This window comes from Ambystoma mexicanum, chromosome 1p (assembly GCF_040938575.1).
Source record: "Ambystoma mexicanum isolate Mex_15411 chromosome 1p, UKY_AmexF1_1, whole genome shotgun sequence".
NCBI classification, from domain to species: domain Eukaryota; kingdom Metazoa; phylum Chordata; class Amphibia; order Caudata; family Ambystomatidae; genus Ambystoma; species Ambystoma mexicanum.
Window position 1 is genome coordinate 1,071,867,154 of NC_090921.1, and position 21,725 is coordinate 1,071,888,878.

Here is a 21,725-nt window from a genome sequence, read left to right on the forward strand (position 1 = left end):
ATCTATCGGCCACCTGGTCAAATTTCCTCCTTCCTCTCTGAGTGGGCTGACCTCTCCTCCTCACTCCTGTCCTTAACCACTCAACTCCTCTTTCTTGGAGACTTCAATATCCACCTTGATGCCTCCTGTCCTCCCTCTAGACTCTTTCGCGACGTCTGCGACTCTCTCTCACTCTCTGTTCTCCCGTCTGGGCCGACCCATTTTGCAGGGCACACTCTTGATGCTCTGATCTCTTCTGACCTTCCCCTCTCTGTCCCTCTCTCCACTCCTCTCTCCTGGAGTGATCACTTTCTCCTATCCTCCCACCTCACACTCCCTACCCCACAGGCAAAGCCACCCTCATCACTGCCACCCACCTTCGCGGTCATCCGACCCATGAAGCGCGTGTCAGTTGAGGCTTTTGCTACCACCTTCTCGCCCCCCCTTCCCCTTCGGCTGACTCCCACACTGACACAGTCCTCTCCACTCTCCACTCTGCTATATCAGATACCCTTGATATCCTTGCCCCTGTCATGAGAATCCGCCTGAAGCCCAAAGCCAAATGTAACTCCTGGTATGACTCAGATCTCGTCACCCTTAAACGCAAGTGCAGGGTGGCAGAGAGGAAATGGCGTGCTTCATGTTCATCCTCTGACAAACTGGCCTGCCGCCTGCTCCAAAGGCAATACCGGCTCTCCGAGCTCACTAAGAAGAGAGCCCTTATCCAAGCCCGCATCTCTGTGGCATCTAACAATTCGGCCGAACCCTTTAAAATCTGCAAGGAGCTGGCCAACCCTGCTGCAGTCTCCACCTCTCCTGTCCCCTCCCAGGCCCTCTGCACGGCACTGGCCTCTCACTTCATTTCAAAAACTCAAGACATCCTTTCCTCACTCTCCTCCTATCACCTCCCCTCCCCTATTCCCTGCTCTCCCTCTGGCCTTTCAGCAGCCACCCCTCCTCCCTCCTCCTCTGCCTTTCCCCTTTTTTCTGCTGACGAGGTTTCGAGACAAGTCCGATCTATGAAAGTCTCGTCAAAACAGGTCCACCCCTGTTCCTCCAAAACTATCAAGGACCACATCAACTCCCTGGCGCCTGCCTTGGCTGACTTCTGCAATCACTCCTTCGCCTCTGGAGTCTTCCCATCCCCCCTCAAGCACTCCCTTGTGCACCGCCTTCTTAAGAAACCCTCCTCCGACCCCTCCTGCCCAGCTAACTATCGCCCAATCTCTATCACTCCCTTCCTGGGAAAGCTCCTGGAGAAACTGGCCATCTCCCAACTTAATCTCCATGCTGAATCTGTTGGTATTCTTCATGACCATCAGTCTGGCTTCAGAGCTGCCAGAAGCACGGAAACTGCTCTCCTGAACATCTGTGAGGATCTGCTCTCAAACCTTGACTCTAACACCCCTTGTGTTCTCATCTTGCTCGACCTCTCTTCTGCCTTTGACACTGTTAACCACACCATCCTGCTCAACCGTCTCCGTGATAACCTGGGTATCACTGGTCAAGCTCTGCCGTGGCTGTCCTCCTTCCTCTCCAATCGACCCTACCAGGTCCAACTGGGTTCCTTCCACTCTGACATCTTTTTCTCTACCTGTGGTGTCCCCCAGGGATCTAACCTCTCCCCCTGGCTGTACAACCAGTATCTGGCACTTCTTGCTCACCGCATAGCCGCTCTCTGTCCCAACTTTCAGTTCTACGCGGATGATACCCAGCTCATTTTCAGGCTACCCTCGGCCTTCTCTTCCACTTCCCTTATCTCTGACTGTCTTTCTGCTATCCAGGAATGGTGTGCCGGCAACGACCTCTGCCTTAATGCCAGTAAGACTGAGATTCTACTTATCGGCACACCTACTCCCTCCTTCCCTGCAGCTCCCTGGCCGGCCTCCCTTGGCCCTCTTCCTGCTCCTACCTGCACGGAAAAAAACCCTCGGGGTCATCTTCGACTCCACACTCTCCTTCTCTCCTTACATCTCTGACGTCTCTAAGAAGTCACACTACCAGCTACACCTCCTCAGAGGTACCCTTCCTTTTCTCTCCTTCCCTCAGAAGCTCACTGTCTCCAGAGCTCTGGTTCTCTCTAGGCTGGACTACTGTAACAGCCTCTATCTAAATCTTCCTGCCTCTACTCTCCGCCCTTTGCAACTCATCCAGAACAGGACTGCGAGACTTGTCCTTGGCCTCAAGCCCAGGGACCGTATCTCTCCAGGACTGAAATCACTACACTGGCTCCCAGTGGCTGCAAGGATTAAGTTCAAAACCCTGTGCATTGTCCACAAGGCCTTCTGGGGCCTTGGGCCAAAATACCTGCAACTCTCTCTTCCTAAATATCTTCCTTCTCGAGCCCCTCGCTCATCCACCTCCAACTACCTGAGGGTCAGCCGCTTCTCTAAGCAACGAGCTGGTGGTAGATCTCTCGCTGCAGAAGGGCCTCCCTCTGGAACAGCCTTCCTGCCTCCCTGAAACTTGAGGAGAACCATCTCCGGTTCCGGAAGCACCTCAAACCCTTCCTCTTTGCCTCCGCTTTCTCTCCCTCTCTCCCCTGCTAAAATCACAGAACCTGCACTAAATCTGCAACTGGGCCACTCACCGATCTCATGTCCTGGCCCAGCCACTCTTCCTTGCACTGCCTACATGCACTACGGGACTGTCTCTGTATCCTACAGCCCCTTCTCCCGGCACTTACCTTTGCACTTGCCACCAGCTGGCCCTATTATTTATCTCGTATTCTATTAACCATGTACCACACTTTCCTTGCACTTGCCACCAGCTGGCCCTATTATTTATCTTGTATTCTACTAACCATGTACTGCACTTCCCCTCTCCCCTTCCCCTGCACTTTTTCCCAGTCCCCCTACCTTGCACTTGCACGATCTGAATGACACCTGGCCTAGTAGGATCGTTGTCTGTCTCCCTTTGTTCCCCCCCGCCTCGTCGCGCCTTGAAAGACTTGTGTATAGGCACGTTACAAATGCCATATCATATCATATCATACTAAGGTGGCATGCATTACTCCAGCACCCACGCTGCCCCCTTGCTGCATTCATAAAAGGGCATGCAGCTATGGTAGTGCAGTGCAGACATCGCGTCTACCAGCACATCACGCCTAGACCTCGACTCTCCTTCCCGTACCATCCATCCAGGTGGGCAGAGGCAGTGCCCTGTATCTCTGGTGCAGATGCCCCCGCTCTGACATGGGCAGGTCTCGGGACACAGGAAACCAGACTTGGCATCACCGATCGGGCAGCGGATCTCACAGCTGGAAAACAAAAAACAAGCATTGGCAAAGCCAGTCGGTTTTGGCTGTCATGTGTCAAGCACAGCTTCAAACGCTCCATCAAACATCAGGCAGAGCAAGAACGTTCCCAACTTTTCAAGCGATAACAAGGAAAAAAAGGACGTAACACAAAACATACACACACTCCCAACATAAAAGTAGATTAAAACAAAAACTGTTGCCTGAAGACTGCAATTAAGAGATAGAGAGTATGTTCACGTTGTAACAAATCAAAATACCATAAAAACACAAAAGGAGGGAATAATGGCACCTCACTAGGGCAGAGGTGTGTTCATACACATTTTCCATCTACTACTATCTATATCAAAAGGTTTTGCTCAACTCCTTAAAACAACACCTCTGAGCCAACACCGAAGGATCCAAGAGGCTGTGTGCCCAGAGAATCAGATCCCGGGGATCCCTATATTAATCAAAGAACATGCTGTATAGATCGCTTCTGAGTTAGAATTGTTTTCAAGATAAATAGGCTCATCAACATTGAGTTTTATTTTAATGTGACAAAATCATCGTTTTGTGCATCCACTATTAATCTATGACTATGGTGACTGGGGCGGATGGGGGCTGTAGTCCAACACATCTGGCGAGCCAAAGGTTGCAGACTTCTTTTAGAGGATTTAAGGAGTGGCGAATGACTGGGCAAGGAGGGAGTGATGGGGCGTGATGAAAATGTGTATTGAAGGTAAGTAGGTGAGGTCCGCATTCGAAAATGCTTCTTGGTGCACAGATACACTCACACTATAGTTATCTTCTTGCCAAGTGGTGCTTTGAAGAAAAAAACAGCTGGTGCTATGTCCTCTTCAGAAAATGACATTGAAATAAATGATCAATACTGTATGTTCCTTGGTCCTTGTTGACTGTGGCCACTCACAAAGTTTAGGGAAAGTTGGGGAGTCTGTAAAGATGGGGTGATTGAAGTTGCCCAGTCTATCGATGTTTCTACATCCTCACTGCGGTGACATTCTGCGTGTTTTTACATGCACACAAGGATGGGAATGACCTTTCCTTGAGATTTTTAGGTAAAGTCAGGTAAGGATTTTGTAGGTGCTGCCATATGGCAAGCTCTTGCTGGTGGGATAGGGCATGCTCATGGTGGTGGGATAGAGCATGCTCCTGCTGGTATAGGGCATGCCGTTGATGGTGGGGGCATAGAGCATACTCGTGTTGGTGCTTGGATAGAGCATGCTCTTGTTGGTGGTAGGATACAGCATGCTCTTGGTGGTGGTATAGAGCATTCTCTTGCTGGTGCTGGTCTAGGGCATGCTGTTGATGGTGGTGGGATAGAGCATGCTCTTGCTGGTGCTGGTATAGGGCATGCTGTTGATGGTGCTGGAATAGATCATGCTCTTGTTGGTGGTGGGATAGAGTATGCCCTTGTTGATGGCGGGATAGAGCATGCTATTGGAGGTAGGATAGAGCATGATCTTGTTGGTGCTGGGATAGAGCATGATCATGTTGGTGCTGGGTTAGAGCATGCTATTAGTGGTGGGATAGAGCATGATCTTGTTGGTGCTGGGATAGAGCATGATCATGTTGGTGGTGGGATAGAGCATGCTCTTGATGGTGCTGGGATAGATCATACTCTTGTTGGTGGTGGGATAGAGCATGCTCTTGGTGGTGCTAAGATAGGGCATGCTGTTGGTGGTGCTCGGTTAGAGCATGCTCTTATTGGTCCTGGGATAGATCATGCTCTTGCTGGTATAGAGCACACCCTTGTTGGTGGTGGGATAGAGCATACTATTGGAGGTGGGATAGAGCATGCTTTTGTTGGTGCTGGGTTAGAGCATGTTCTTGTTGGTGCTGAGATAAAGCATGCTCTTCGTGGTGCTCGGTTAGAGCATGCTCTTATTGGTGCTGGGATAGATCATGCTCTTGCTGGTGCTGGTATAGAGCATACCCTTGTTGGTGGTGGGATAGAGCATACAATTGGAGGTGGGATAGAGCATGCTTTTGTTGGTGCTGGGTTAGAGCATGTTCTTGTTGGTGCTGGGTTAGAGCATGCTATTGGTGGTGGGATATAGCATGATCTTGTTGGTGCTGGCATAGAGCATGATCATGTTAGTGCTGGGAGAGGGCATGCTCTTGTTGGTGGTGTGATAGAACATGCTCTTGATGGTGCTGGGTTAAATCATTCTCTTGGTGATGGGATAGAGAATGCTTTTGTTGGTGCTGGGATAGAGCATACTCTTGTTGGTGGTGGGATAGAGCATGCTCTTGGTGTTGCTAAAATAGGGCATGCTCTTCGTGGTGCTCGGTTAGAGCATGCTCTTATTGGTGCTGGGATAGATCATGCTCTTGCTGGTATAGAGCATACCCTTGTTGGTGGTGGGATATAGCATGATCTTGTTGGTGCTGGGATAGAGAATATTCTTGTTCGTGCTGAGATGGAGCATGGTCTTGTTGGTGCTGGGTTAGAGCATGCTCTTTTCGGTGCTGGGATAGAGCATACTCTTGTTGGTGGTGGGATAGAGCATGCTCTTGTTGGTGGTGGGATAGAGCATGCTCTTGGTGGTGCTGGGATAGAGCATACTCTTGTTGGTGGTGGGATAGAGCATGCTCTTGGTGGTGCTAAGATAGGGCATGCTCTTGGTGGTGCTCGGTTAGAGCATGCTCTTATTGGTGCTGGGATAGATCATGCTCTTGCTGGTATAGAGCATACCCTTGTTGGTGGTGGGATAGAGCATACTATTGGAGGTGGGATAGAGCATGCTTTTGTTGGTGCTGGGTTAGAGCATGTTCTTGTTGGTGCTGGGTTAGAGCATGTTCTTGTTGGTGCTGGGTTAGAGCATGGTATTGTTGGTTGTGGGATAGAGCATGCTCGTGGTGGTGCTGAGATAAAGCATGCTCTTCGTGGTGCTCGGTTAGAGCATGCTCTTATTGGTGCTGGGATAGATCATGCTCTTGCTGGTGCTGGTATAGAGCATACCCTTGTTGGTGGTGGGATAGAGCATACTATTGGAGGTGGGATAGAGCATGCTTTTGTTGGTGCTGGGTTAGAGCATGTTCTTGTTGGTGCTGGGTTAGAGCATGCTATTGGTGGTGGGATAGAGCATGATCATGTTGGTGCTGGCATAGAGCATGATCATGTTAGTGCTGGGAGAGGGCATGCTCTTCTTGGTGGTGTGATAGAACATGCTCTTGATGGTGCTGGGTTAAATCATTCTCTTGGTGGGGGGATAGAGAATGCTTTTGTTGGTGCTGGGATAGAGCATACTCTTGTTGGTGGTGGGATAGAGCATGCTCTTGGTGTTGCTAAAATAGGGCATGCTCTTATTGGTGCTGGGATAGATCATGCTCTTGCTGGTGCTGGTATAGAGCATACCCTTGTTGGTGGTGGGATAGAGCATACTATTGGAGGTGGGATAGAGCATACTCTTGTTCGTGCTGAGATGGAGCATGGTCTTGTTGGTGCTGGGTTAGAGCATGCTCTTTTTGGTGCTGGGATAGAGAATACTCTTGTTGGTGGTGGGATAGAGCATGCTCTTGTTGGTGGTGGGATAGAGCATGCTCTTGGTGGTGCTGAGGTAGGGCCTGCTCTTCGTGGTGCTTGGATAGAGCATGCTCTTATTGGTGCAGGGATAGAGCATGCTCTTGTTGGTGGTGGGATAGGGCATGCCTTGCTGGTGCTGGGATAGATCATGTTCTTGTTGGTGCTGGGATAGAGCATGCTATTGGTGGTGGGATAGAGCATGATCTTGTTGGTGCTGGGAGAGGGCATGCTCTTGTCGGTGGTATGATAGAACATGCTCTTGTTGGTGTTCGGATAGAGCATGCTCTTGTTGGTGCTGGGATAGAGCATGCTCTTGTTGGTGGTAGGATCGAGCATGCTCTTGGTGGTGCTGAGATCGGGCATGCTCTTTGTGGTGCTTGGATAGAGCATGCTCTTATTGGTGCAGGGATAGAGCATGCTCTTGTTGGTGGTGGGATAGGGCATGCTCTTGCTGGTGCTGGGATAGATCATGTTCTTGTTGGTGCTGGGATAGAGCATGCTATTGGTGGTGGGATAGAGCATGATCTTGTTGGTGGTGGGATAGAGCATGATCTTGTTGGTGCTGGGAGAGGGCATGCTCTTGTCGGTGGTATGATAGAACATGCTCTTGTTGGTGTTGGGATAGAGCATGCTCTTGTTGGTGCTGGGATAGAGCATGCTCTTGTTGGTGGTAGGATCGAGCATGCTCTTGGTGGTGCTGAGATCGGGCATGCTTTTCGTGGTGCTTGGATAGAGCATGCTCTTATTGGTGCAGGGATAGAGCATGCTCTTGTTGGTGGTGGGATAGGGCATGCTCTTGCTGGTGCTGGGATAGAGCATGATCTTGTTGGTGCTGGCATAGAGCATGATCATGTTGGTGCTGGGAGAGGGCATGCTCTTGTCGGTGGTATGATAGAACATGCTCTTGTTGGTGGTGGGATAGAGCATGCTCTTGTTGGTGGTGGGATAGAGCATACTCTTGTTGGTGGTGGGATAGAGCCTGCTCTTGGTGGTGCTGAGATAGGGCATGCTCTTCGTGGTGCTCGGTTAGAGCATGCTCTTATTGGTGCTGGGATAGATCATGCTCTTGTTGGTGGTGGGATAGGGCATGCTCTTGTTGGTGGTGGGATAGAGTATGCCCTTGTTGATGGCGGGATAGAGCATGCTATTGGAGGTAGGATAGAGCATGATCTTGTTGGTGCTGGGATAGAGCATGCTATTAGTGGTGGAATCAAGCATGATCTTGTTGGTGCTGGCATAGAGCATGATCATGTTGGTGGTGGGATAGAGCATGCTCTTGATGGTGCCGGGATAGAGCATACTCTTGTTGGTGGTGGTGGGATAGAGCATGCTCTTGGTGGTGCTAAGATAGGGCATGCTCTTGGTGGTGCTCGGTTAGAGCATGCTCTTATTGGTGCTGGGATAGATCATGCTCTTGCTGGTATAGAGCATACCCTTGTTGGTGGTGGGATAGAGCATACTATTGGAGGTGGGATAGAGCATGCTTTTGTTGGTGCTGGGTTAGAGCATGTTCTTGTTGGTGCTGGGTTAGAGCATGTTCTTGTTGGTGCTGGGTTAGAGCATGGTATTGTTGGTTGTGGGATAGAGCATGCTCTTGGTGGTGCTGAGATAAAGCATGCTCTTGGTGGTGCTCGGTTAGAGCATGCTCTTATTGGTGCTGGGATAGATCATGCTCTTGCTGGTGCTGGTATAGAGCATACCCTTGTTGGTGGTGGGATAGAGCATACTATTGGAGATGGGATAGAGCATGCTTTTGTTGGTGCTGGGTTAGAGCATGTTCTTGTTGGTGCTGGGTTAGAGCATGCTATTGGTGGTGGGATAGAGCATGATCATGTTGGTGCTGGCATAGAGCATGATCATGTTAGTGCTGGGAGAGGGCATGCTCTTCTTGGTGGTGTGATAGAACATGCTCTTGATGGTGCTGGGTTAAATCATTCTCTTGGTGGGGGGATAGAGAATGCTTTTGTTGGTGCTGGGATAGAGCATACTCTTGTTGGTGGTGGGATAGAGCATGCTCTTGGTGTTGCTAAAATAGGGCATGCTCTTGTTGGTGCTGGGATAGATCATGCTCTTGCTGGTGCTGGTATAGAGCATACCCTTGTTGGTGGTGGGATAGAGCATACTATTGGAGGTGGGATAGAGCATACTCTTGTTCGTGCTGAGATGGAGCATGGTCTTGTTGGTGCTGGGTTAGAGCATGCTCTTTTTGGTGCTGGGATAGAGAATACTCTTGTTGGTGGTGGGATAGAGCATGCTCTTGTAGGTGGTGGGATAGAGCATGCTCTTGTTGGTGGTGGGATAGAGCATGCTCTTGGTGGTGCTGAGGTAGGGCCTGCTCTTCGTGGTGCTTGGATAGAGCATGCTCTTATTGGTGCAGGGATAGAGCATTCTCTTGTTGGTGGTGGGATAGGGCATGCCTTGCTGGTGCTGGGATAGATCATGTTCTTGTTGGTGCTGGGATAGAGCATGCTATTGGTGGTGGGATAGAGCATGATCTTGTTGGTGCTGGCATAGAGCATCATCATGTTGGTGCTGGGAGAGGGCATGCTCTTGTCGGTGGTATGATAGAACATGCTCTTGTTGGTGTTCGGATAGAGCATGCTCTTGTTGGTGCTGGGATAGAGCATGCTCTTGTTGGTGGTAGAATCGAGCATGCTCTTGGTGGTGCTGAGATCGGGCATGCTCTTTGTGGTGCTTGGATAGAGCATGCTCTTATTGGTGCAGGGATAGAGCATGCTCTTGTTGGTGGTGGGATAGGGCATGCTCTTGCTGGTGCTGGGATAGATCATGTTCTTGTTGGTGCTGGGATAGAGCATGCTATTGGTGGTGGGATAGAGCATGATCTTGTTGGTGCTGGCATAGAGCATGATCATGTTGGTGCTGGGAGAGGGCATGCTCTTGTCGGTGGTATGATAGAACATGCTCTTGTTGGTGTTGGGATAGAGCATGCTCTTGTTGGTGCTGGGATAGAGCATGCTCTTGTTGGTGGTAGGATCGAGCATGCTCTTGGTGGTGCTGAGATCGAGCATGCTCTTCGTGGTGCTTGGATAGAGCATGCTCTTATTGGTGCAGGGATAGAGCATGCTCTTGTTGGTGGTGGGATAGGGCATGCTCTTGCTGGTGCTGGGATAGAGCATGCTCTTGCTGGTGCTGGGATAGAGCATGATCTTGTTGGTGCTGGCATAGAGCATGATCTTGTTGGTGGTGGGATAGAGCATGCTCTTGTTGGTGGTGGGATAGAGCATACTCTTGTTGGTGGTGGGATAGAGCATGCTCTTGGTGGTGCTGAGATAGGGCATGCTCTTCGTGGTGCTCGGTTAGAGCATGCTCTTATTGGTGCTGGGATAGATCATGCTCTTGTTGGTGGTGGGATAGGGCATGCTCTTGTTGGTGGTGGGATAGAGTATGCCCTTGTTGATGGCGGGATAGAGCATGCTATTGGAGGTAGGATAGAGCATGATCTTGTTGGTGCTGGGATAGAGCATGCTATTAGTGGTGGAATCAAGCATGATCTTGTTGGTGCTGGCATAGAGCATGATCATGTTGGTGGTGGGATAGAGCATGCTCTTGATGGTGCTGGGATAGAGCATACTCTTGTTGGTGGTGGGATAGAGCATGCTCTTGGTGGTGCTAAGATAGGGCATGCTCTTGGTGGTGCTCGGTTAGAGCATGCTCTTATTGGTGCTGGAATAGATCATGCTCTTGCTGGTATAGAGCATACCCTTGTTGGTGGTGGGATAGAGCATACTATTGGAGGTGGGATAGAGCATGCTTTTGTTGGTGCTGGGTTAGAGCATGTTCTTGTTGGTGCTGGGTTAGAGCATGTTCTTGTTGGTGCTGGGTTAGAGCATGCTATTGTTGGTGGTGGGATAGAGCATGCTCTTGGTGGTGCTGAGATAAAGCATGCTCTTCGTGGTGCTCGGTTAGAGCATGCTCTTATTGGTGCTGGGATAGATCATGCTCTTGCTGGTGCTGGTATAGAGCATACCCTTGTTGGTGGTGGGATAGAGCATACTATTGGAGGTGGGATAGAGCATGATCTTGTTGGTGCTGGGATAGAGCATGCTATTGGTGGTGGAATAAAGCAGGATCTTGTTGGTGCTGGCATAGAGCATGATCATGTTGGTGGTGGGATAGAGCATGCTCTTGATGGTGCTGGGATAGAGCATACTCTTGTTGGTGGTGGGAAAGAGCATGCTCTTGGTGGTGCTAAGATAGGGCATGCTCTTGGTGGTGCTCGGTTAGAGCATGCTCTTATTGGTGCTGGGATAGATCATGCTCTTGCTGGTATAGAGCATACCCTTGTTGGTGGTGGGATAGAGCATACTATTGGAGGTGGGATAGAGCATGCTTTTGTTGGTGCTGGGTTAGAGCATGTTCTTGATGGTGCTGGGTTAGAGCATGTTCTTGTTGGTGCTGGGTTAGAGCATGCTATTGGTGGTGGGATAGAGCATGATCATGTTGGTGCTGGCATAGAGCATGTTCATGTTAGTGCTGGGAGAGGGCGTGCTCTTGTTGGTGGTGTGATAGAACATGCTCTTGATGGTGCTGGGTTAAATCATTCTCTTGGTGGTGGGATAGAGAATGCTTTTGTTGGTGCTGGGATAGAGCATACTCTTGTTGGTGGTGGGATAGAGCATGCTCTTGGTGTTGCTAAAATAGGGCATGCTCTTCGTGGTGCTCGGTTAGAGCATGCTCTTATTGGTGCTGGGATAGATCATGCTCTTGCTGGTGCTGGTATAGAGCATACCCTTGTTGGTGGTGGGATAGAGCATACTATTGGAGGTGGGATAGAGCATGCTTTTGTTGGTGCTGGGTTAGAGCATGTTCTTGTTGGTGCTGGGTTAGAGCATGCTATTGTTGGTGGTGGGATAGAGCATGCTCTTGGTGGTGCTGAGATAAAGCATGCTCTTCGTGGTGCTCGGTTAGAGCATGCTCTTATTGGTGCTGGGATAGATCATGCTCTTGCTGGTGCTGGTATAGAGCATACCCTTGTTGGTGGTGGGATAGAGCATACTATTGGAGGTGGGATAGAGCATGCTTTTGTTGGTGCTGGGTTAGAGCATGTTCTTGTTGGTGCTGGGTTAGAGCATGCTATTGGTGGTGGGATAGAGCATGATCTTGTTGGTGCTGGCATAGAGCATGATCATGTTAGTGCTGGGAGAGGGCATGCTCTTGTTGGTGGTGTGATAGAACATGCTCTTGATGGTGCTGGGTTAAATCATTCTCTTGGTGGTGGGATAGAGAATGCTTTTGTTGGTGCTGGGATAGAGTATACTCTTGTTGGTGGTGGGATAGAGCATGCTCTTGGTGTTGCTAAAATAGGGCATGCTCTTCGTGGTGCTCGGTTATAGCATGCTCTTATTGGTGCTGGGATAGATCATGCTCTTGTTGGTGGTGGGATAGGGCATGCTCTTGTTGGTGGTGGGATAGAGTATGCCCTTGTTGATGGCGGGATAGAGCATGCTATTGGAGGTAGGATAGAGCATGATCTTGTTGGTGCTGGGATAGAGCATGCTATTAGTGGTGGAATCAAGCATGATCTTGTTGGTGCTGGCATAGAGCATGATCATGTTGGTGGTGGGATAGAGCATGCTCTTGATGGTGCTGGGATAGAGCATACTCTTGTTGGTGGTGGGATAGAGCATGCTCTTGGTGGTGCTAAGATAGGGCATGCTCTTGGTGGTGCTCGGTTAGAGCATGCTCTTATTGGTGCTGGAATAGATCATGCTCTTGCTGGTATAGAGCATACCCTTGTTGGTGGTGGGATAGAGCATACTATTGGAGGTGGGATAGAGCATGCTTTTGTTGGTGCTGGGTTAGAGCATGTTCTTGTTGGTGCTGGGTTAGAGCATGTTCTTGTTGGTGCTGGGTTAGAGCATGCTATTGTTGGTGGTGGGATAGAGCATGCTCTTGGTGGTGCTGAGATAAAGCATGCTCTTCGTGGTGCTCGGTTAGAGCATGCTCTTATTGGTGCTGGGATAGATCATGCTCTTGCTGGTGCTGGTATAGAGCATACCCTTGTTGGTGGTGGGATAGAGCATACTATTGGAGGTGGGATAGAGCATGATCTTGTTGGTGCTGGGATAGAGCATGCTATTGGTGGTGGAATAAAGCAGGATCTTGTTGGTGCTGGCATAGAGCATGATCATGTTGGTGGTGGGATAGAGCATGCTCTTGATGGTGCTGGGATAGAGCATACTCTTGTTGGTGGTGGGAAAGAGCATGCTCTTGGTGGTGCTAAGATAGGGCATGCTCTTGGTGGTGCTCGGTTAGAGCATGCTCTTATTGGTGCTGGGATAGATCATGCTCTTGCTGGTATAGAGCATACCCTTGTTGGTGGTGGGATAGAGCATACTATTGGAGGTGGGATAGAGCATGCTTTTGTTGGTGCTGGGTTAGAGCATGTTCTTGATGGTGCTGGGTTAGAGCATGTTCTTGTTGGTGCTGGGTTAGAGCATGCTATTGGTGGTGGGATAGAGCATGATCATGTTGGTGCTGGCATAGAGCATGTTCATGTTAGTGCTGGGAGAGGGCGTGCTCTTGTTGGTGGTGTGATAGAACATGCTCTTGATGGTGCTGGGTTAAATCATTCTCTTGGTGGTGGGATAGAGAATGCTTTTGTTGGTGCTGGGATAGAGCATACTCTTGTTGGTGGTGGGATAGAGCATGCTCTTGGTGTTGCTAAAATAGGGCATGCTCTTCGTGGTGCTCGGTTAGAGCATGCCCTTATTGGTGCTGGGATAGATCATGCTCTTGCTGGTGCTGGTATAGAGCATACCCTTGTTGGTGGTGGGATAGAGCATACTATTGGAGGTGGGATAGAGCATGCTTTTGTTGGTGCTGGGTTAGAGCATGTTCTTGTTGGTGCTGGGTTAGAGCATGCTATTGTTGGTGGTGGGATAGAGCATGCTCTTGGTGGTGCTGAGATAAAGCATGCTCTTCGTGGTGCTCGGTTAGAGCATGCTCTTATTGGTGCTGGGATAGATCATGCTCTTGCTGGTGCTGGTATAGAGCATACCCTTGTTGGTGGTGGGATAGAGCATACTATTGGAGGTGGGATAGAGCATGCTTTTGTTGGTGCTGGGTTAGAGCATGTTCTTGTTGGTGCTGGGTTAGAGCATGCTATTGGTGGTGGGATAGAGCATGATCTTGTTGGTGCTGGCATAGAGCATGATCATGTTAGTGCTGGGAGAGGGCATGCTCTTGTTGGTGGTGTGATAGAACATGCTCTTGATGGTGCTGGGTTAAATCATTCTCTTGGTGGTGGGATAGAGAATGCTTTTGTTGGTGCTGGGATAGAGTATACTCTTGTTGGTGGTGGGATAGAGCATGCTCTTGGTGTTGCTAAAATAGGGCATGCTCTTCGTGGTGCTCGGTTATAGCATGCTCTTATTGGTGCTGGGATAGATCATGCTCTTGCTGGTGCTGGTATAGAGCATACCCTTGTTGGTGGTGGGATAGAGCATACTATTGGAGGTGGGATAGAGCATGATCTTGTTGGTGCTGGGATAGAGCATACTCTTGTTCGTGCTGAGATGGAGCATGGTCTTGTTGGTGCTGGGTTAGAGCATGCTCTTTTTGGTGCTGGGATAGAGCATAATCTTGTTGGTGGTGGAATAGAGCATGCTCTTGTTGGTGGTGGGATAGAGCATGCTCTTGGTGGTGCTGGGATAGAGCATACTCTTGTTGGTGGTGGGATAGAGCATGCTCTTGGTGGTGCTCGGTTAGAGCATGCTCTTATTGGTGCTGGGATAGATCATGCTCTTGCTGGTATAGAGCATACCCTTGTTGGTGGTGGGATAGAGCATACTATTGGAGGTGGGATAGAGCATGCTTTTGTTGGTGCTGGGTTAGAGCATGTTCTTGTTGGTGCTGGGTTAGAGCATGTTCTTGTTGGTGCTGGGTTAGAGCATGCTATTGTTGGTGGTGGGATAGAGCATGCTCTTGGTGGTGCTGAGATAAAGCATGCTCTTCGTGGTGCTCGGTTAGAGCATGCTCTTATTGGTGCTGGGATAGATCATGCTCTTGCTGGTGCTGGTATAGAGCATACCCTTGTTGGTGGTGGGATAGAGCATACTATTGGAGGTGGGATAGAGCATGCTTTTGTTGGTGCTGGTTTAGAGCATGTTCTTGTTGGTGCTGGGTTAGAGCATGCTATTGGTGGTGGGATCGAGCATGCTCTTGGTGGTGCTGAGATCGGGCATGCTCTTTGTGGTGCTTGGATAGAGCATGCTCTTATTGGTGCAGGAATAGAGCATGCTCTTGTTGGTGGTGGGATAGGGCATGCTCTTGCTGGTGCTGGGATAGAGCATGATCTTGTTGGTGCTGGCATAGAGCATGATCATGTTGGTGCTGGGAGAGGGCATGCTCTTGTCGGTGGTATGATAGAACATGCTCTTGTTGGTGGTGGGATAGAGCATGCTCTTGTTGGTGGTGGGATAGAGCATACTCTTGTTGGTGGTGGGATAGAGCATGCTCTTGGTGGTGCTGAGATAGGGCATGCTCTTCGTAGTGCTCGGTTAGAGCATGCTCTTATTGGTGCTGGGATAGATCATGCTCTTGCTGGTGCTGGTATAGAGCATACCCTTGTTGGTGGTGGGATAGAGCATACTATTGGAGGTAGGATAGAGCATGATCTTGTTGGTGCTGGGATAGAGCATACTATTGGAGGTGGGATAGAGCATGATCTTGTTGGTGCTGGGATAGAGCATGCTATTGGTGGTGGAATAAAGCATGATCTTGTTGGTGCTGGCATAGAGCATGATCATGTTGGTGGTGGGATAGAGCATGCTCTTGATGGTGCTGGGATAGAGCATACTCTTGTTGGTGGTGGGATAGAGCATGCTCTTGGTGGTGCTAAAATAGGGCATGCTCTTGGTGGTGCTCGGTTAGAGCATGCTCTTATTGGTGCTGGGATAGATCATGCTCTTGCTGGTATAGAGCATACCCTTGTTGATGGTGGGATAGAGCATACTATTGGAGGTGGGATAGAGCATGCTTTTGTTGGTGCTGGGTTAGAGCATGTTCTTGTTGGTGCTGGGTTAGAGCATGTTCTTGTTGGTGCTGGGTTAGAGCATGCTATTGGTGGTGGGATAGAGCATGATCATGTTGGTGCTGGCATAGAGCATGATCATGTTAGTGCTGGGAGAGGGCATGCTCTTGTTGGTGGTGTGATAGAACATGCTCTTGAAGGTGCTGGGTTAAATCATTCTCTTGGTGGTGGGATAGAGAATGCTTTTGTTGGTGCTGGGATAGAGCATACTCCTGTTATTGGTGGGATAGAGCATGCTCTTGGTGTTGCTAAAATAGGGCATGCTCTTCGTGGTGCTCGGTTAGAGCATGCTCTTATTGGTGCTGGGATAGATCATGCTCTTGCTGGTGCTGGTATAGAGCATACCCTTGTTGGTGGTGGGATAGAGCATACTATTGGAGGTGGGATAGAGCATGCTTTTGTTGGTGCTGGGTTAGAGCACGTTATTGTTGGTGCTGGGTTAGAGCATGCTATTGTTGGTGGTGGGATAGAGCATGCTCTTGGTGGTGCTGAGATAAAGCATGCTCTTCGTGGTGCTCGGTTAGAGCATGCTCTTATTGGTGCTGGGATAGATCATGCTCTTGCTGGTGCTGGTATAGAGCATACCCTTGTTGGTGGTGGGATAGAGCATACTATTGGAGGTGGGATAGAGCATGATCTTGTTGGTGCTGGGATAGAGCATGCTATTGGTGGTGGAATAAAGCAGGATCTTGTTGGTGCTGGCATAGAGCATGATCATGTTGGTGGTGGGATAGAGCATGCTCTTGATGGTGCTGGGATAGAGCATACTCTTGTTGGTGGTGGGAAAGAGCATGCTCTTGGTGGTGCTAAGATAGGGCATGCTCTTGGTGGTGCTCGGTTAGAGCATGCTCTTATTGGTGCTGGGATAGATCATGCTCTTGCTGGTATAGAGCATACCCTTGTTGGTGGTGGGATAGAGCATACTATTGGAGGTGGGATAGAGCATGCTTTTGTTGGTGCTGGGTTAGAGCATGTTCTTGATGGTGCTGGGTTAGAGCATGTTCTTGTTGGTGCTGGGTTAGAGCATGCTATTGGTGGTGGGATAGAGCATGATCATGTTGGTGCTGGCATAGAGCATGTTCATGTTAGTGCTGGGAGAGGGCGTGCTCTTGTTGGTGGTGTGATAGAACATGCTCTTGATGGTGCTGGGTTAAATCATTCTCTTGGTGGTGGGATAGAGAATGCTTTTGTTGGTGCTGGGATAGAGCATACTCTTGTTGGTGGTGGGATAGAGCATGCTCTTGGTGTTGCTAAAATAGGGCATGCTCTTCGTGGTGCTCGGTTAGAGCATGCTCTTATTGGTGCTGGGATAGATCATGCTCTTGCTGGTGCTGGTATAGAGCATACCCTTGTTGGTGGTGGGATAGAGCATACTATTGGAGGTGGGATAGAGCATGCTTTTGTTGGTGCTGGGTTAGAGCATGTTCTTGTTGGTGCTGGGTTAGAGCATGCTATTGTTGGTGGTGGGATAGAGCATGCTCTTGGTGGTGCTGAGATAAAGCATGCTCTTCGTGGTGCTCGGTTAGAGCATGCTCTTATTGGTGCTGGGATAGATCATGCTCTTGCTGGTGCTGGTATAGAGCATACCCTTGTTGGTGGTGGGATAGAGCATACTATTGGAGGTGGGATAGAGCATGCTTTTGTTGGTGCTGGGTTAGAGCATGTTCTTGTTGGTGCTGGGTTAGAGCATGCTATTGGTGGTGGGATAGAGCATGATCTTGTTGGTGCTGGCATAGAGCATGATCATGTTAGTGCTGGGAGAGGGCATGCTCTTGTTGGTGGTGTGATAGAACATGCTCTTGATGGTGCTGGGTTAAATCATTCTCTTGGTGGTGGGATAGAGAATGCTTTTGTTGGTGCTGGGATAGAGTATACTCTTGTTGGTGGTGGGATAGAGCATGCTCTTGGTGTTGCTAAAATAGGGCATGCTCTTCGTGGTGCTCGGTTATAGCATGCTCTTATTGGTGCTGGGATAGATCATGCTCTTGCTGGTGCTGGTATAGAGCATACCCTTGTTGGTGGTGGGATAGAGCATACTATTGGAGGTGGGATAGAGCATGATCTTGTTGGTGCTGGGATAGAGCATACTCTTGTTCGTGCTGAGATGGAGCATGGTCTTGTTGGTGCTGGGTTAGAGCATGCTCTTTTTGGTGCTGGGATAGAGCATAATCTTGTTGGTGGTGGAATAGAGCATGCTCTTGTTGGTGGTGGGATAGAGCATGCTCTTGGTGGTGCTGGGATAGAGCATACTCTTGTTGGTGGTGGGATAGAGCATGCTCTTGGTGGTGCTCGGTTAGAGCATGCTCTTATTGGTGCTGGGATAGATCATGCTCTTGCTGGTATAGAGCATACCCTTGTTGGTGGTGGGATAGAGCATACTATTGGAGGTGGGATAGAGCATGCTTTTGTTGGTGCTGGGTTAGAGCATGTTCTTGTTGGTGCTGGGTTAGAGCATGTTCTTGTTGGTGCTGGGTTAGAGCATGCTATTGTTGGTGGTGGGATAGAGCATGCTCTTGGTGGTGCTGAGATAAAGCATGCTCTTCGTGGTGCTCGGTTAGAGCATGCTCTTATTGGTGCTGGGATAGATCATGCTCTTGCTGGTGCTGGTATAGAGCATACCCTTGTTGGTGGTGGGATAGAGCATACTATTGGAGGTGGGATAGAGCATGCTTTTGTTGGTGCTGGTTTAGAGCATGTTCTTGTTGGTGCTGGGTTAGAGCATGCTATTGGTGGTGGGATCGAGCATGCTCTTGGTGGTGCTGAGATCGGGCATGCTCTTTGTGGTGCTTGGATAGAGCATGCTCTTATTGGTGCAGGAATAGAGCATGCTCTTGTTGGTGGTGGGATAGGGCATGCTCTTGCTGGTGCTGGGATAGAGCATGATCTTGTTGGTGCTGGCATAGAGCATGATCATGTTGGTGCTGGGAGAGGGCATGCTCTTGTCGGTGGTATGATAGAACATGCTCTTGTTGGTGGTGGGATAGAGCATGCTCTTGTTGGTGGTGGGATAGAGCATACTCTTGTTGGTGGTGGGATAGAGCATGCTCTTGGTGGTGCTGAGATAGGGCATGCTCTTCGTAGTGCTCGGTTAGAGCATGCTCTTATTGGTGCTGGGATAGATCATGCTCTTGCTGGTGCTGGTATAGAGCATACCCTTGTTGGTGGTGGGATAGAGCATACTATTGGAGGTAGGATAGAGCATGATCTTGTTGGTGCTGGGATAGAGCATACTATTGGAGGTGGGATAGAGCATGATCTTGTTGGTGCTGGGATAGAGCATGCTATTGGTGGTGGAATAAAGCATGATCTTGTTGGTGCTGGCATAGAGCATGATCATGTTGGTGGTGGGATAGAGCATGCTCTTGATGGTGCTGGGATAGAGCATACTCTTGTTGGTGGGGGGATAGAGCATGCTCTTGGTGGTGCTAAAATAGGGCATGCTCTTGGTGGTGCTCGGTTAGAGCATGCTCTTATTGGTGCTGGGATAGATCATGCTCTTGCTGGTATAGAGCATACCCTTGTTGGTGGTGGGATAGAGCATACTATTGGAGGTGGGATAGAGCATGCTTTTGTTGGTGCTGGGTTAGAGCATGTTCTTGTTGGTGCTGGGTTAGAGCATGCTATTGGTGGTGGGATAGAGCATGATCATGTTGGTGCTGGCATAGAGCATGATCATGTTAGTGCTGGGAGAGGGCGTGCTCTTGTTGGTGGTGTGATAGAACATGCTCTTGATGGTGCTGGGTTAAATCATTCTCTTGGTGGTGGGATAGAGAATGCTTTTGTTGGTGCTGGGATAGAGCATACTCCTGTTATTGGTGGGATAGAGCATGCTCTTGGTGTTGCTAAAATAGGGCATGCTCTTCGTGGTGCTCGGTTAGAGCATGCTCTTATTGGTGCTGGGATAGATCATGCTCTTGCTGGTGCTGGTATAGAGCATACCCTTGTTGGTGGTGGGATAGAGCATACTATTGGAGGTGGGATAGAGCATGCTTTTGTTGGTGCTGGGTTAGAGCACGTTATTGTTGGTGCTGGGTTAGAGCATGCTATTGTTGGTGGTGGGATAGAGCATGCTCTTGGTGGTGCTGAGATAAAGCATGCTCTTCGTGGTGCTCGGTTAGAGCATGCTCTTATTGGTGCTGGGATAGATCATGCTCTTGCTGGTGCTGGTATAGAGCATACCCTTGTTGGTGGTGGGATAGAGCATACTATTGGAGGTGGGATAGAGCATGCTTTTGTTGGTGCTGGGTTAGAGCATGTTCTTGTTGGTGCTGGGTTAGAGCATGCTATTGTTGGTGGTGGGATAGAGCATGCTCTTGGTGGTGCTGAGATAAAGCATGCTCTTGGTGGTGCTCGGTTAGAGCATGCTCTTATTGGTGCTGGGATAGATCATGCTCTTGCTGGTATAGAGCATACCCTTGTTGGTGGTGGGATAGAGCATACTATTGGAGGTGGGATAGAGCATGCTTTTGTTGGTGCTGGGTTAGAGCATGTTCTTGTTGGTGCTGGGTTAGAGCATGTTCTTGTTGGTGCTGGGTTAGAGCATGCTATTGGTGGTGGGATAGAGAATGCTTTTGTTCGTGCTGAGATGGAGCATGGTCTTGTTGGTGCTGGGTTAGAGCATGCTCTTTTTGGTGCTGGGATAGAGCATACTCTTGTTGGTGGTGGGATAGAGCATGCTCTTGTTGGTGGTGGGATAGAGCATGCTCTTGGTGGTGCTGGGATAGAGCATACTCTTGTTGCTGGTGGGATAGAGCATGCTCTTGGTGGTGCTAAGATAGGGCATGCTCTTGGTGGTGCTCGGTTAGAGCATGCTCTTATTGGTGCTGGGATAGATCATGCTCTTGCTGGTATAGAGCATACCCTTGTTGGTGGTGGGATAGAGCATACTATTGGAGGTGGGATAGAGCATGCTTTTGTTGGTGTTGGGTTAGAGCATGTTCTTGTTGGTGCTGGGTTAGAGCAGGTTCTTGTTGGTGCTGGGTTAGAGCATGCTATTGTTGGTGGTGGGATAGAGCATGCTCTTGGTGGTGCTGAGATAAAGCATGCTCTTCGTGGTGCTCGGTTAGAGCATGCTCTTATTGGTGCTGGGATAGATCATGCTCTTGCTGGTGCTGGTATAGAGCATACCCTTGTTGGTGGTGGGATAGAGCATACTATTGGAGGTGGGATAGAGCATGCTTTTGTTGGTGCTGGGTTAGAGCATGTTCTTGTTGGTGCTGGGTTAGAGCATGCTATTGGTGGTGGGATAGAGCATGATCTTGTTGGTGCTGGCATAGAGCATGATCATGTTAGTGCTGGGAGAGGGCATGCTCTTGTTGGTGGTGTGATAGAACATGCTCTTGATGGTGCTGGGTTAAATCATTCTCTTGGTGGTGGGATAGAGAATGCTTTTGTTGGTGCTGGGATAGAGCATGCTCTTGGTGTTGCTAAAATAGGGCATGATCTTATTGGTGCTGGGATAGATCATGCTCTTGCTGGTGCTGGTATAGAGCATACCCTTGTTGGTGGTGGGATAGAGCATACTATTGGAGGTGGGATAGAGCATGCTCTTTTTGGTGCTGGGATAGAGCATACTCTTGTTGGTGGTGGGATAGAGCATGCTCTTGTTGGTGGTGGGATAGAGCATGCTCTTGGTGGTGCTGGGATCGGGCATGCTCTTCGTGGTGCTTGGATAGAGCATGCTCTTATTGGTGCAGGGATAGAGCATGCTCTTGTTGGTGGTGGGATAGGGCATGCTCTTGCTGGTGCTGGGATAGATCATGTTCTTGTTGGTGCTGGGATAGAGCATGCTATTGGTGGTGGGATAGAGCATGATCATGTTGGTGCTGGCATAGAGCATGATCATGTTGGTGCTGGGAGAGGGCATGCTCTTGTCGGTGGTATGATAGAACATGCTCTTGTTGGTG

At 49.5% G+C, this 21,725-nt stretch overlaps 1 protein-coding gene across 2 annotated transcripts in view; it reads right to left on the minus strand.

Annotated features, from left to right (window-relative positions):
• Window positions 1–21,725, minus strand: part of PEAR1 (platelet endothelial aggregation receptor 1) — a 390,559-nt gene that overhangs the window by 144,244 nt on the left and 224,590 nt on the right. For both annotated transcript variants that reach the window (XM_069604561.1, XM_069604559.1), the window contains exon 7: window positions 3,112–3,238. In XM_069604561.1, the coding sequence (XP_069460662.1) occupies window positions 3,112–3,238 (127 nt within the window). The remainder of the gene's footprint in view (window positions 1–3,111; window positions 3,239–21,725) is intronic.